This window comes from Bos indicus, chromosome 28, assembly GCF_029378745.1.
Source record: "Bos indicus isolate NIAB-ARS_2022 breed Sahiwal x Tharparkar chromosome 28, NIAB-ARS_B.indTharparkar_mat_pri_1.0, whole genome shotgun sequence".
Taxonomy (NCBI): Eukaryota; Metazoa; Chordata; class Mammalia; order Artiodactyla; family Bovidae; genus Bos; species Bos indicus.
In genome coordinates this window covers 16,758,882-16,775,752 of record NC_091787.1, presented here as the reverse complement: position 1 = coordinate 16,775,752, position 16,871 = coordinate 16,758,882, and the positions used below count along the sequence as shown (strand labels likewise).

The 16,871-nt window shown below is 39.9% G+C and overlaps 1 protein-coding gene across 13 annotated transcripts in view; it reads left to right on the top strand.

The window, feature by feature from the left end:
- The window catches only part of RHOBTB1 (Rho related BTB domain containing 1), a 139,837-nt gene that overhangs the window by 102,126 nt on the left and 20,840 nt on the right, over window positions 1–16,871 (top strand). For 12 of the 13 annotated variants that reach the window (XM_070781847.1, XM_070781845.1, XM_070781846.1 and 9 more), the window contains one exon: window positions 14,817–15,002. In XM_070781847.1, the coding sequence (XP_070637948.1) occupies window positions 14,817–15,002 (186 nt within the window). Of the gene's footprint in view, window positions 1–9,579; window positions 9,636–14,816; window positions 15,003–16,871 lie in introns of all 13 variants that reach the window. The other variant, XM_019953830.2, reaches the window with a different exon arrangement.

The following is a 16,871-nucleotide window of genomic DNA, read 5'->3' as shown; positions in this document are numbered from 1 at the left end:
GAGGGACTCAGGAAACCCTCCCGTGTTTCTGGCTAAGCCCCTCATGGGCCTCACTTCATGTGCATGTTTCTTCCTTGTGTATCCTCTCTCTTTTCCTATTCTCCAAGCCTCCAGGCTTCCTGCCACAGACCCTGCCACTGGTCAGGAACAGAAACCAGAGCTGTTCTGTCCTGGATTACAGAATCTCTGTGTAAACACTAAATATGTCATACCACGTTGAGGTAGCACCAGAAAATTACGTCTTATGGCCGGGTCTGGTAGTAGAAGCTTCTTTTCCTCAGTACCGGGCTCTGACCACTGCCTTTCACTGCTGTGCAAGGGCTGTTTTAATTTCTGGGTAACTTCCATTTTTAGCTCCCTATCATTTGCGCAGGAGAAAAATCATAATTACAGTTTCTGACATTCCATTTGGTTTGCAGACCTGTTTTTTGACTGGTGTTTTTACTATACTTAGTGTGAATTACAAGTCGGTGGGATGTGATATATTCCTTAGACTTGGAAATGTATTTGGAACCTTTTAAAAATAACTCATTTGATTCTTAGGGTGACAGTGAGAGAAAGCAGATTCATACCAAGATGCCTTAGACCTCACCTTTAGTCTCCTTTGCTTCTCAGCACCAAGCTGGTCAACGAGTTACCACTCCAAGCCTTCTTTGGCCTAAACAAGTTCTAGTTTGCAGAGTGGGCCCGGGTGGTGTCAGTCTGCAGACTTGAATTTGCTATTTTGCTAGTGTGGTATAACTACAACCAGAATGTCATAGCTCTTATTATGACTTAAAGGTAACTAGTCAGCTAATTTTTTTAGCCAATTACATTAATAGCTCTAATTCATCAAAGCCCTACAGTGTGTCAGTCAAAATATTAGGTGCTTTGCCAGCACTGGTTTAGTTAATCCTTCCAGGAACTCTGGGAGGCAGAGATTATCTCCAGGTCACAGTTGAGGAGGGAGTTGAATTCTTTTCTCATAACCTGCCCAATTGTGAGTTTCAAAACCAGATTCAAATTCAGCTCTGCCTGAGTTCTGGCTCCCACTCTTTCCACTGTGACAAGCTACATCGACCTCATTTTAAACAGAATGAAACTGAAATCACCACCCCCCCCACACACACACACACACACGCTGAAGGACTGGGTATTCTTTTGCTCTTAATATTTTTACAATGGCTAGAATGAGAAGAGATCTCAAAAAGTCATCTGGCCGATCCCTTTTCTCCAGGAAGGGAGATCATCCATCCAAGAAAAAGGTAATGACAGGAGTCCTTCTATTGGACGGACATGAAAGGCAGCAGAGTGGCGTCATATCCTGACCCTTACCTAACATGTTTGAAATCTTTCAAACCCTCCTTGTCTGGAGCGAATGACTCCACCTCTCTTGTAGCCTTTCTTCTTCCTACTGCCTACTTTCCACCCACTTTCAGATGAACTTTGGAAGCTCTTTCCTGGATCTTTTAAAATGTCAAGAACAAAACTGTACATGATAACCATGACTGTAATCAGCTGCTCTTTTTTGGCAAGGAAAAAAAAGGCTCTTTTTAAAGGGATATCACTCAAGAGTTTTCCCTTAGAAATATTATAAGAAGGAAGTACAGTCTTATGGACTCTGTGGGAGAGGGAGAGGGTGGGAAGATTTGGGAGAATGACATTGAAACATGTAAAATATCATGTAAGAAACGAGTTGCCAGTCCAGGTTCGATGCACGATACTGGATGCTTGGGGCTAGTGCACTGGGACGACCCAGAGGGATGGTATGGGGAGGGAGGAGGGTTCAGGATGGGGAACACATGTATACCTGTGGCGGATTCATTTTTATATTTGGCAAAACTAATACAATTATGTAAAGTATAAAAAAAAAAAAAAATGAAGGAAGTACTCACACTTAGGTGCCTGGCACTGAAATGTAGACAAGTAGGGTGGGCTCTGCCTTCAACAGGGTGCCTAGGCCCCCACTATAGTCACACACACATAAATAATTACCAATATTATTGTTCTCTTTCCTTGAAAACCTTCACCATTGCTGTGTCTTGGGGTCAGATAACCTTTAAACACACAAAGCTTATGGGGCTGGAGGTGGTGATAACAGCAGCTACAATTTAATCAGAGCTCCCCACAAGCCAGGTCTGTGCTCTACGTATCTTGTTGCCGTGCCATTCTTGCGGTGACCCTGTAAAGTAGGCTCATTTCACAGCTGAGCTAGCATGCACAGAAAGGGGCCAAGGTCAGAGGGGTAGGAAAGAGTGGTACTGAACTCTTCCTGGTAGTTCTGTCTGGCTCCAAAACCTGTTTCCTCTCTTTCCCCCAGGCTGTGGTGGCTGCTGACGATGACTGATGACCAACTTCACATTTATTCTCAGTCCAGTCTAATTATTGCAGTATTCTCTGTGGGCATGGAAGACCAGTGTTCACCATCTTTCCCCAGCTGTAACTAATATTCTATTGTTCCTCTTAAGTTCTTTAATATGTAGCTAATAATTTAATTCTCTTTATTACATCAATGAGTGGCTAAACAGGAGTCCTTTCATTTCCAGGAAAAAGGCTACATCCAAGCACACTCTCTGAGAGTGAGCGGGACCCTTGAGTGCTTTGTATGGCTTGCTTTCTCCCCACAGCTGAACACAGGCATGCAGAGTCATTGTATTGCCCTTACTCCAAAGAGTCTCCAGGCATATTTTCAGTCCATTTGGAACTCATTTATTATACAGATTATTCTTACACACTGATTTTTCTCAAGTGTTTTTTTAGGCCCAGTGAGAAGTACAGTATGTGTTTTAAATGATAACATCAATCAGAGCGATGGTTTCTGTGTGTCTGTTGAGATAAGATGGCTCTAGTTTCACACTGAAGGCCAGGTAACCAGATACAGCATTAATGCATTCCATCTTGAATGCTTGGTTGAGGCCCGTTAAAAAATTCAGGACCGTGGGCGACCAGTGTTTATGTCTTTGTCTGATATTGTCTGTACTTGTGGTTAAAGGCAAGGGGAAAAGTAAGAAACGACTCATGTGCCTCGATAAAGTATTTTTGAAGTAGCTCTCATTGTCCGTGGCATATTCTAATTGCTGGGCCAGAACTAACATTCTAATGATGATTTCAGTATGGCAAACAGCCTGTTGGACCAAGAAGCATATCTAGTCGAGGCGGGCCAGGGCCAGGGCAAGCGTGAACCATGTAAGGCACTCACCTTGGGTGTAAAATGTAAATAATAATAAAGGTCAGATCACTGTTAACTGATCTTCTCTTTCTGTCTCAGGCTCAGCATGGCAAATGTTACTGGTCCTGACTTTATTTAAAATTTTTGTATTTTGTTCATCATGGATTTTTTTTAACCTTAATTTTGATTTTTGGAAAAATATGGGTCATCTGGATTACTGAGGCTTGGGGCACCTCTTCAGATTTTTCACCTGATGCTAGTGCCTCACTCTTTACCCAAGTCCTGGCCCTGAAGATGGACTTTATAAATGGATAACAAAGCAGCAAAGGGAGGAAAGTTACCAGTGTGTATACTTTATAGAAGAGTCATCCAAACCACACTTCTAAATGTGTGGTCTAGAGGGATCTTGGGAAATTACTGCAGCTTGTTTCCTAAAGATATTTAGTCCTGCTGTGAAATAAAGGACTGGACTAAGACTTGCCTGGGTTATAGAAAATGGTAGAAAGACATTAGAAGAGCAGCCGGTTGGACCGAGGGCGGGGAATAGTTATTCCCTAAGAGGTTAGACCAAAGCTGCAAGTTCCTGTAGGCTTCCCTACAGTAGTAAAGAATCCACCTGCCAGTACAGGAGACACAAGAGAAGCTGGTTCTATTCCGGGGTTGGGAAGACCCCCTGGATTAGGAAATGGCTACCCGCTCCAGTATTCTTGCCTGGAAAATTCCGTGGACAGAGGAGCCTGGCAGGCTACAGTCCACGGGGTCACAGAAAATCGGGCATGAGTGAACCACTGAGCACACAGCACAGCTAGCGCTCACACTTGAGTGTGCCGAAGCCGCTGGCTATCTGATGTCAGAGATCTGGGCAGAGGTGAGTCAGCAGGTTTTAGCCAGTACCTGAATGATTAGAAGGAAGCTACGCTTTGGTAAACGCTGCCACAGAAATATCACAATGCTCTTTGCCTCAGCCAAATGGGAAGAACCTTATGAAGATTAGAGAGAGAGACTGAGTGAAAGAAACCAGGGGGAAAGAGCACACATTGTGTGTGATTCCATTGCTATAAAATTCTAGAAAATGGAGTGTAATCTGTAGTGACAAAAAATCAATCACTGGTTGCCTGGGAAAGATGGTGGAGGGAAAAATGGATTACCAAGGGACACTTTGGGGGTGACAGAAATGTTTATTTTCTTGATGGAGATGACAGAATCAGGAGTATACACCTATGTCAAAACTAATCACATTGAGTACTTTATGTATACAAAGCTTGTGTGTGCTAAGTCACTTCATTTGTGTCCGACTGTTTGTGACCCTATGGACTGTAGCCCACCAGGCTCCACTGTCCATGGGATTCTCCAAGCAGGAATCCTGGAGTTGGTTGCCATTTCCTCCTCCAGGAGATCTTCCCGACCCAGGGATCAAACTCACATCTCTTATGACTCCTGCACTGGCAGGCAGATTATTTACCATGAGCACCAACCACCTGGGAAGCCCCATCCAGAGTTTAGTGTATTTCAATTGTAGCTCAATAATTTTTTTTAGATAAAATAATTTTATGGGCAATCGAAGTAGTCTATAGTATGTGAGGAAATTTTCATGGCTGACACTATATGTTTTGATTATTTATAGAACTTAAACTTAGTTCTCCTTGAAAATATAAATTAATTGTGTCAACTTTAGCAGGGAAAAATATAAGACCAGATCCTTAATAGCTGAATATAGGAAATGGGATAGTTCTGGCACCTCCAAGCTAATGTTGTCCCCAAACCAGGCTGGACCCCTTTTCCCAGAGATAGAACCGTCAGCTGTGTGGATCGTAATCCAACCAAGAGGCCTGTGTCTTTGACTTTGATTCTGTAGCTTTTTTCTGAGAAGGTACATTTGTCCAGGTACCCTGTAATAACCGAATAAAGTCTACCACGCTCCCTGAAAGTTTTCCGTTTCTCCATCAAATAGTAACAGTTTTGTCTACCACGGTCAGTTCTTTCTGGAACCAGAGAATGGTGTGAGGCCAAGAGAAAAAGGAGAGGGTGTAGTCAGCTACCCCCTCAGAACTCTCCCTTTTTGCCAGATCTGTGAATTTATAAATTGGGTGGAGGCAGGGGAGGGGATGCCTTTTCTGAATGAGTAGTCTTAAACAGAGAATTGCATGTATTAACACTAATGTTTTTCCAACTATAGTTTGTTTCTCCTCTGGGTATCATTTCCAAGTTCTTTATAAGAATTATTTAAAAAAATAATTGTATACTTATACTTTTAATCCATTTACCCGTAGAGAAGGGCATTAAGTAAAACAATTGAAGGGGGATTATTACTGCTTTGTGCTAATCCAAAACAGAAAAATATGTTAGACTAAATGTATACAAGTAATTAAAAGATTTTAATGTAGTAGAAATATATGGATTCTGTGCTGAAGCACTGAAGCACAGGACTGTAGTGATGCCACTCCACCTGGCACACAGAAAATGTGTCTGTATCACCCCCAGCCTACTGTCCCCCACTGTCCTGCCTGCTCTGAGCTGGTACATCTTGTATTGTAACCAGAAAACAAAATATCAGAAGAGCCCAACCCAGTACTGTGCCTGGGATGAAAATGTCCTTGGGAAACAGCAGTGCCAGATGAGATAGGAACAGGGCTTGACTGATGACTGGGGTCACTTGTGTTCTAGGACCTGGAAGGATGCTGGCTGCTGCCCAAACACTGGGCACATGGCTGGGAAAAATGGTCCTTTGTGGTTGAGCCCAGGAAAACATTTGTGGACCCAAAAGATCCCACAGACTTATGAATAATGAGGCCGCTGAGATGGGTAAAGAGATGAGGAATATATGTGCTGTTCAACACATTAACGTCATGTGTTCGGCCTTCTTTTGACCTTTTTTCTATGACTACTTAATAACCGCAAGCTTGACATGTTAGGTCACATACAGCCAAGTGTGTTGCCTGCTCATCATGGACAAAGAGAAAACAACAGTTTGTGATGTTTCTATACCGGAATCTTCCGATGAAAAAAAATGTATTTCAGCCTGCACAGTTTTCCCACATGAAATAGGTGGTAAGGAGAAAGAGACTGCCAAGTAATTCTACAGTATCTTCAGAGGACAATGCTATTACCATCTTTCAGCAATCCCATATCAATGGGCTGGTAAGCCAAAGGGAAAGATCTCTTGTTGAGAATGTCCTGCCATTCTTATTAACCACAGTATACACGATATATATTTGGTGACTTTTGAAACCATAAACCATATTTGTCTGACAATAATTGGTACCTTATAGTTTACAAACCACTTTCACAGATATTTTTCTTGGTGAATCTTAACAACAGTCATTATCAGCTACTGTTAATATTGACCATTTATCAGATTTCTAAAATTATTCCACTACTTTGATCTTTCCCCAGAACAATTACCCCCAGTCTAGAAAATACAGTTAGAAGGATAAAGTACTGAATTACCAAAAAATAAAACAAATTAGCAAAAATCTCTTGTAAATTCATCACCTTGGTTATCTTTTTATTTCAGTGCTTTTGGAGATTGGGGGACTTTGGTGTTTTTGAAAAACAAGATGGCCTATGAAATGGAGGATGTTATCTTAACCCTTAATTCTGTGAAACTAACCCAGAATTAATCCTGAAAATAACCTGCCCATTTCTTTATATTTCCTTTTTGCTTCTGGATATAATCTTAATTCCTAGAAGAGATCATTAATCCATTTTTATTCTGGCATTATGAAAGTATCCAATTAGGTGGGACAAATAGATTTTAAGATAAATTCAAATAATTTAAAAATATATATTTAGTGGATAAGCTCTGCTATAGACCAGAGATGATGATATACAGCTGCATGCGTGCTCAATCATGTCTGAGTCTTTGCGACCCTACAGACTGCAGCCCACCAGACTCCTTTGTCCATGGGATTTTCCTGGCAAGAATACTGGAGTGGGATGCCATTTCCTCCTCCAGATTATACAATAAATGTCTGAAGAAATATAATAGCTCACATATCATTTTTTTATTAAAAGTTAAACATACCCCCTAACTGACTTATCTTAGGCCTAAATTTCTTTTAGATTTTGAGTCTGTAGACACACTTGCATCTACATCCTTCAGAATCTACAAGGCTTTTTTACTTTATAAGCGGTCACTGAGGGCCTGTCTTGTTACAAACACTGTGTTGTGCTCCGTGAAAGAGACAAAACAGAATCCCTAAAGATGAGACTAAGAGCAGCGGGGAAAGCCAGCAGCATAAAAAGTTTCAGTACAGGGTTAAAATGCTGAACTAAAGATGTCAGTACCAGGAACAGGGAAGAACGAATTGCTCAGAGCAGAAATTCCAGCATCATTCTCAACTCCTTTTGCTCATGTCCCATACCTGCTCCATCAGCAGGCCCCAGTGACTCGACCTTCCACACATTTAACGAACGCAGCCACCTCTTAGCACCTGTACTGCTCCCAGGACAAAGTCACCATCATCTCTCTCTGGATGATTATTTTTTTAACTGTCCTCTCCTACTGTCTTATGCCTTCTGACAACCCACCCTTCACCACTATTTAGGAGTTATTACAGCAGTAGGGTGATCCTGTTAAAACATACATTTTTTCATTCAACTCAAAAGCCCCTAATCATCTACGAGTTCACTCAGAGTAACAGCCATACACCCATGAGGCCCTCCATATTTCAGACAGCATGGCCTCTGCTTAGCTCTTGCTGTTTCCCCCTCACCTTCAGGGAAACACCACAGGAATGCTGCTGCCTCAGGACCTTTGCCTTAGATGTTTTCTCTTCCACAGTGTTCTTCCCCCAAGATATCAACATGTCAGCTCCTTCACTTCCTTCAGGTCTTTACTGAGATATCACCTTTTCAGTAGGGCCTCCATGGCCACCGCCTTTGAACAGCAACTTCTGCTTTCCAGTATTTCTGTCCCCAGTACCCTGCCCCACTTTCCTGCATAGCCCTGTCACTATCTACCATACTAAACATTCTGCCTATATTTCTTGCTTATTGCCTCTGTTCTCTGGTAGAATATAAGCGTGACACAGATAAGCATACTGAGGACAGTGATTTGTGTCTTTAACTAATTGCTGTGTCCCCAGTGTCTGGAAGAGCACCTGCCATGTGGTAGGATATCAATTAATATTTCTGGGTGAAATGATTGAATGATTGCTTATTGATACTGCACAAGTGACTTGGCAGGTCCTGTACCTTTATCATTTTAGAGAGGCCTGGGGCGAGGCCTAGGTAAAAGTGGTGGGATGATCTTGCTAGTTTACAGTTTGGATTCAGAAGCATCAAGGAGTTTAATCCAAGAGCCCTGCCATCTGGCAGTCTGGCTGACAGGTAGGCGCCATTAGGGGGGCAGCTAGCCTTGCTCTTAGGAGAAAACGTCCACCTTCATGAAGGAAGGCAGCTCCTCAGTCATGCAGGTTCAGAGCAAGCCAGAGAGAAATGAGAATGAGGAGAAGTAGGCAGGGAATGTATTCCTACAATTGCACCTTCTCCTTTAAGGAAGCCTTTTCTGCATCAGTGTTTCCTGCTTTCATTGACCAGGAGGTAAATGAGCTTGCTTACGCTGCTTCTTTTAATCACTTACTTGTGCTTCACACGGCTTCATATGCATTCAGCTTTTTCTGATCATTGTGTGAGGTGTAAGAATGCAGACGGTCTCTAACTTACAATTTTTCTGTTTTATGATGGTGCAAAAGTAATACACATTCAGTAGAAAGCATACTTTGAATTCTGATCTTTTCCCCAGGTTGGCTATATCCAAGTACTAGCCCTGCTCCCAGTCAGCCACACAGTCAACAGGGTAAACAATTGATACATTTACAACCATTCTGTACCCAGACAAGCATTCTTCACATTCAGCACAGTATTCAGTATACAGTATTCGGCCTTTTTGTTCATTGATGTTGCCCAGCTGTACGCTAATGTAAGTGTTCTGAGCATGTTTAGGGTAGGCTCAATGAAGCTGTGATGTTTGGTAGGTTAGGTTTATTAAATACATTTTTGATTTATGATATTTTTAATTTACGATGGATTTATCAGGACATAACCCCATCATAAGTCATAGAAGATATTTGTACACTAAAGGAAGCATAGATTGAAAAATGGGATATCAAATTTAAAAAAATAGTTGGTTACAGTGAATGATAACACAGGCTTTTATATGACCGGGTCATTGGCTTCTGTAATTTTTGCACTATAATGGCAGAACCAACCATTTTTAAGATTGGGTATTATCTATCTTAGGATTTGGTGGCATTGGTGGGATGTTGGTATGGCTTTCCTACACTTAAGAGGGTGCATTGCTTTAGTCCCATTTTTGGAGGGTGGGGGAAGACTGATTTAAAATACTTGCTTCCTACTAAACATACAATTACGAGCTTGGGAGAAATAGTTGCGCATGCTAATCACTCCCAAATCTGAATATATTTCAGGGTGTTTTCAGTTTTCCCCACATAACATCTGTACTTAAGAAGCCTCACTGCTATTGGTAAAGTATTGACTTGATTTCTCTGCTCACATCCAGGGCGCTGCATGTTTCTGCCCTGCTTTCCTCAGACCCCCTGCCAGGCGCTCCCCTACAGGCCTCTCCATTTTCCATGAGTATGAGTTTACACAGCCATTCATCTCCAGGTGCTTATGTTCACCATCACTGACAACTCCCTCCACATCTCATACACACCGGGCTGCTCCCCTACTAAAACTTTCCAAAGCCACGTGTCACACATTCCTTTTTTCTGCCATGCTCCCAGCTGTTTTGTGATGTTTTGATCTGTCTGTTTGCACAGCGCTGTCAGACTATATGCATGAAAGGTGTATTGTTGACATGAATGGTTTTGAAAACGTTTCTGTAAAGAGCCTACCTCGGTTACTGGGGAGGGAGGAGGAGGTCAGGGACATCTACTTGAGTCTTTGCCAGAAGAAGACTTGTGTATGTTAACAAACAAACCCATTGAAATGTGATCATGATCTCTACCAATAAAGGATATGGGAGTCTCTACTTAAAAAAGAAATAATAATAGGCAATAGTGACATAAAGATATGGAATCCTACCATAGAAGAAGTATAAAAGTATATGTTAAGAAGGATATACTTCCAAGAAGATTCAGGTAAACAGGATTGTTAGCTTATTCTTGGTCACCAAATGTAAGAGTCTTAGCAAGAGACCAAACCAGAACTGGCACCCTGGGAAGAGGCCAGTTGGATGGGAGCCTATGGATGTCCTGCTCACAGCTATCTGGAGGACTGGATGGAGTCTACTGTCCTTCACGTTGCCCATGCTGGCCTGGATAATTTAGCAATTTTTTTTTTTTTTTCACTTAAGCAGATAAGAAAACCCAAGGCCCACAGCTCTTTAGCTGGACAGTGGTGACAAAGCAGAGAAGACAAGCTAAGAAGATAGAAAGTACTTTTGTGATAGTAGAGAACATGGACAATTCATTCCTAATAGAAAATATTTGATATTATTATCTCTCTCCTTTTTGACCACTTCTTCAAAGGGTGAATTGCGTTTCTGTTTGCTTCCCTGATCTTTTTCCACTAAGTTTCCTATATTTGAATCTAGATGATAACAACTGGCCAGGAGAATGGGTGGCATTTCAAATGTGTTTAAAGTCCATCTTGAAAGAGAAAAAATATGTACACACACACACACACACACACATTATTACCCTAAAAGGAAAATCCACCTTATATTTAATAGCAATCTATTTTTTAAAGACAATGTAAAAAATTTCACTCTATGCCCATAGCAATATACAATAAATAATATAATAATATAGTGCATTTTTTAAAAGTCTGTATTGGCCCAAGATATGTGGGTAAGTTGCATTTTTTCAGATTTTTTTTCTTTAATCCTCCAACAAAGATTGGCCCCAACTTTGCATACATTCCTTAAGTTATCCAAATATCTTTGCCAATCTTTTGCATGCTATCTTTGTCCAGTGTTCTCCTTGAAAGATAGCAAAAAAAATAATGGGTTTTTTTTGTTGTTGTTTGTTTTTTATTACTTTTTCTTATAGAAGAAGAACTGCTACAATTGACAGCTTTATCAGCTCAAGCATTTGGGGGATGACTAGGTCTCTCTCTGGTCTCCTCCCTACCTCCCACAGCTCCATTAAACTGTAGATCTGCAATTGTTTCAACACATATTGATGAATTTACTTCAGATTGTTTCACAGGCATTATTTGATGTGTCAGTACCCTAGAGAAACTTTTATACCGACATTCCCCTTAGAAACAATAAATCACAGTTTTCTCAAAAAAATAAATAAATAAACATTCACAGGCAAGCAACCAAGACCATACACTTAGATCCTTTGTAATCTTGACTTTCTTTAAAAGAATAAGACCACTTAGCTCAGTCAAAAAAAAAAAAAAATCCAAACCTCTTCCTACTCTTCTCAGTATTCAAATTCTGGAGCTTGAGTTTTGTCTCCTGTGTTCTTTTGCCTCAGCATTCTCGAATTCTTATTCTTTCTACTCCAAATAGCTGTAAGACTCCATTTAAATCCTATCAGATTCTTTTTACAGCTGAAATAGGAACCCTGAGGTCATTTCTAGGCCAACTCTGCTGCCTAATATGTACGAATGTCCTCATCATACCTCCCCCTCCCAACTATTTTTTAAAATTCAACTCAATTATTTTAAACACAACTCTTCAAAGATAAAAAAAAAAAAAAATGTAACAGAGCCATGGAAGCAGAAATGCTAGAACTTGCCTTTTTCTTTTTATCTCTCACAGGAATGGCATTTTTAAACACAAACTCATGTCAGACATTGAATAGTCTCTACCCAGGAATGAATGTTTTGATTAAAAGTTACTTAATATCTCTAGCTCCTTGGAATTCTGCCTAAAGCTGGAGATATTCTTAGCTGCAGGTTTTGTGTCTTCTTCGACTAGATAGAAAAATGGCTCAATACCTAGAGGGAATAAATGGCATTCTCAAAATAGTTACTTGGTTGTATAGATGTTTATATCATAGAGGATACTGATGTGTTGAAATTTAGGAATTAGAAAAGAATGCTGGGGGAGGAGGAATGTGTCAGTGCAGCATCTTTCTACAGCCCTGTCCCTACATTCATTGATCCTTAGGCTTTTGCTTAAAATCAGCTTTAGGACACTGCATTTATACAGCAGGACTTAACACTAAGATTCTGTATAATCTGTATGTCATGTTTCTTAACTTGAATTGGTATTTAAATCAAGAAGGGTTAAAGACATTTAAGCAGGTTGGTAGATCAAATATGATTTAATTTTTTATCTGCTTCCAATGTAAAATCATGGGGACAGATCCTCATAGCATCTAAATGTCCATTTAAAAATTTTTTTTAGAAGACGGATAACTTCATTTCAAGGATGCAAATAGAATTTTGACTCAATAAGTTATTTTCGCTTCAGAGGTAGTATTGCTCTCAGCACAACCTCTTCTCTTTAACCATCATCCTTTTGAAGCAAAATATTTACAGAGCATTGAATTATTTTTCCAGCTTTCCAACAGCATTTCATGCACTGAGATATTGATGTGACACAGTTAGAAATTGGGCCCTCCGGACCTGTATTGTGCAATGGCATTGTGCTGTTCTCATCGGGAGATTCCATTTTTTCCAACCCCCAGGGTCCTGTCTGTACTTGTTTACAGGTCATCTGGATAGCAGCTAGTATATGTTCAATGGCATGAGTGTTAGCACGGTAACCTTGGCAACCGAGCTAGCTCTGATTTCAAAACCGCACATGCTGTATCATAAAATTAGATAACAGAATTGACATTTTGCTACATGTCTGTCATATAAATTAAGCTCTGAGAATGATTTCCTTTATAGCAGTGTGCCTTAATATGGAAAGAGAAGGTACGAATTAGAACAATTTTATTACACATATATATATATACTATTCCACATTTATGCGCTGGATATAGTTCTTCAATTCTTTCTTTATGATTTTGAACCTCAGATATTACCATATTACTCTCACTGTGCTGGAATTCTTGGTGGCTTCATTTTATGATTGGGATGAAGCTTATAGCAGAGCTGTATCCGATATCCTATAGAAATAGTATTATGAATAATAGAAGACTCTGCTCCTAAAAAAATGTAAAATTCAAAGCGTTCTTGACTTTACTGGATACCGTTATTTATGCTGATTACAAGTAAGACTGTGCACAGAATATTCTACTAACTAAATCAGAATCCCAAAGACAAGACATGCTTCCCTTTCATTTATATAGTTATGCATATTTTTACACACATTATATTTTCCAGTGCCCAAGAATCTTTGATAAGATCTTTATTTCAAGGACATTTTAAACATGCAGATTAATACACTTCATCTGCTTTGCGTCCTAGGTCCTCCTTTATAATTTGTAAATATTTTAATGTCAGGATTTTTCTATTTGTTGTGGTCTGGTGCAGTTTTTCTTGGATATAAATTTAAAGACTCAACTTGTGAATTACATTTAATATAAGCACCCTGCAGTTTGCTGCATTGCAAATGATTATTTTTAGAAATTTTATGGTTGCCTGGATATATATATTTGTCTTCATTGATATGTAGGGAGAAAAGCTCATTAATGATTTAAAAAGAAGGTGTTTTGATTCATCAACTTCATTCTTCTCGTTACATAAATAATAAAGGCAATAAATTAACATCTAATACAGTTGTAAGTTTATTTCTGAATATAACTGCAAAACAGTCTTGAATCCTTGGGTATAACTTTTTCTATCCTTTATATTTTTCTGCCTCCATGTTTTCAATGTCATCATTCTGCATATCTTAACCTAGAAAGATGGTTTATAATTCTTATTAAAGATACCTTCTAGCAGTTATCTATCAAACACCATAATTGAACAACTGTTCTGTAAAACAGTTCTTTGGCTTCTAGAATGGTAAGTTATTATATAAAACATGGAAGATTTATGTCACAACTGACTACAAAACAATGTTCCTTTTTCCATATACCTGCTATATGTCATATATAACATTTGATAAATCTGCTTCCAACATTTTCTCATCTTATTAGCCATCCATCTAACTCTGGCTAGTTTTTTGTTAAATACTACCTTCTTACCTTATACCTAGCAAAAAGTGGAAATTCCTGCAAATTCAGGACTTTTTCTTTTCAGAAACAGATTAAGTGGTTGCGCTCTCTACATTTGTGCTTGAGGGTGAAGAAGGGCAGAAATCCTTCTGTGTATTTGCCGACCCTGTACAGCAAATACCTGTTACATTTTCTGCAATGTTTAAACTGTTCGCTTTATTTCATTGAGTCATCATCACCTTTCTGTTTACACTGGTAAATGGTAGTTTTTATTATTTTCTTTTATCTTGAAACTATTTCTTGTGATGAACAGAAATAGTTCAGCATGTGGTGGTTCCAGGACTGAGTCCAGTTTGGGTAACCATCTATCCTGTGAAATAACTTCATCCAGAACTTTTCAGTGCCTAGGCCTCCTGCAGTGCAACATGGACATGAACTCAGGCTGTGTGGGTGCTGGAATGTGGGGGCTTAATGGGCTGTTTGCATGACTCCGAGATGTATTTTAATATCTGGTCTTTTTTTTTAATTGTGAAATGATATGGCATTCGATGGATGGGGAAGGGGAGGAATCCTGATGATAAAAGAGAAAATAAAAGTGAAAAAGCAATACAGCTTCTTTTGTGATTTCCTTCTAGGTCCGATGTTGTGGTCCTCTGTTTTTCGATCGCTAATCCCAATTCCCTAAATCATGTGAAAACCATGTGGTATCAAGAAATCAAGCACTTTTGCCCTCGCACACCTGTTGTTCTAGTTGGCTGCCAGCTAGATCTCCGCTATGCTGATCTTGAAGCTGTTAATAGAGCCAGACGCCCTTTAGCAAGGTAAGCCAAGGGACTCAGTGTGCCAGTTAAATTAAAATTTAGAGGTAGCAGATGTCTTTGTAGCCTTGGGTTCTGTTCTTTAGTGGCTCCAAGATCCCATCAATCAGTCTGAATACTTTAAGTTAGCTTGTTAATCATGAGGAAGAGATATGTCCTGACCCCTCTCGTGTTCACCATTACTTCTTTTAAAAAAAATTTTACATATTTTTTAATTGTTGGAAAATTGCTTTACAGTTTTGTGTTGGTTTCTGCCATACAGCAACACAAATGAATCATGTGTGTGTGTGTGTGTGTGTGTGTTTATTCCTTCCCTCCTGATCCTCCCTCCCCTTCCCACATCCCACCCCTCTAGGTCATCACAGAGTGCCAGGCTGGGCTTCCTGTGTTATTTAGCAACTTCCCATTATCTATTTTACACATGATAGTGTATATATGTCAGTGCTACTTTCTCAATTCATCCTGCCTTCACATTCTCCGGCTGTGTCCAAAAGTCTGTTCTCTACTAGGTTCCTCAGTACTAATTTTATAGGTTCCATATATGTACGCATTACTATACAATACTTGTTTTTCTCTTTCTGACTTAATTCACTCTGTATAAGAGGCTCCAGGGTTATCTACCTCACTACAACTGACTCAAATATGTTCCTTTTATGGCTGAGTAATATTCCATTGTTTAGATATACACCAACTTCTTTATCCATTCATATGGAGATAGACATCTAGGTTGTTTTCATGTCCTGGCTGCAAATGAAGCAACTGACAAAGGGTTAATCTCCAAAATCTATCAGCAGTTCATACAACTCAATATCAGCAAAACAAATAACCCAATCAAAACATGGGCAGAAGACATAAACAGACATTTCTCCAAAGAACATATCACTTCAGTTCAGTCTCTCAGTCGTGTCAAACTCTGTGACCCCATGAACTGCAGCACACCAGGCCTCCCTGTCTATCACCAACTCCCAGAGTTTACCCAAGCTCATGACCATTGAGTCGGTGATACCATCCAACCATCTCATCCCCTGTCGTCCCCTTCTCCTCCCACCTTCAATCTTTCCCAGCATCAGAGTCTTTTCAAATGAATCAGCTTTTTGCATCAGGTGGCCAAAATATTACAGTTTCAGCTTCAGCATCAGTCCTTCCAATGAATATTCAGGACTGATTTCCTTTAGGATGGACTGGTTGGATCTCCTTGCAGTCCAAGGGACTCTCAAGAGTCTTCTCCAACACCATAGTTCAAAAGCATCAATTCTTCCGCACTCAGCTTTCTGTATAGTCCAACTCTCACATCCATACATGACCACTGGAAAAACCATAGCTTTGACTAAACAGACCTTTGTTGGCAAAGTAATGTCTCTACTTTTTAATATGCTGTCTAGGTTGGTCATAACTTTCCTTCCAAGGAGTAAGTGTCTTTTCATTTCATGGCTGCAGTCACCATCTGCAGTGATTTTGAAGTCCAAAAAAATAAAGTCTGACACTGTTTCCCCATCTATTTGCCATGATCTTACTTTTCTGAATGTTGAGTTTTAAGCCAACTTTTCCACTCTCCTCTTTCACTTTCATCAAGAGGCTCTTTAGTTCCGCTTCACTTTCTGCCATAATGATGATATCATCTGCATATCTGAGGTTATTGATATTTCTCCCAGCAATCTTGATTCCAGCTTGTGCTTCATCTAGCCCAGCGTTTCTCATGATGTACTCTGCATAGAAGTTAAATAAGCAAGGTGACAATATACAGCCTTGACGTACTCCTTTTCCTATTTGGAACCAGTCTTTTGTTCCATGTCCAGTTCTAACTGTTGCTTCCTCACCTACATACAAATGAAAGAAGACATACAGGTGGCCAATAAACACATGAAAAGATGC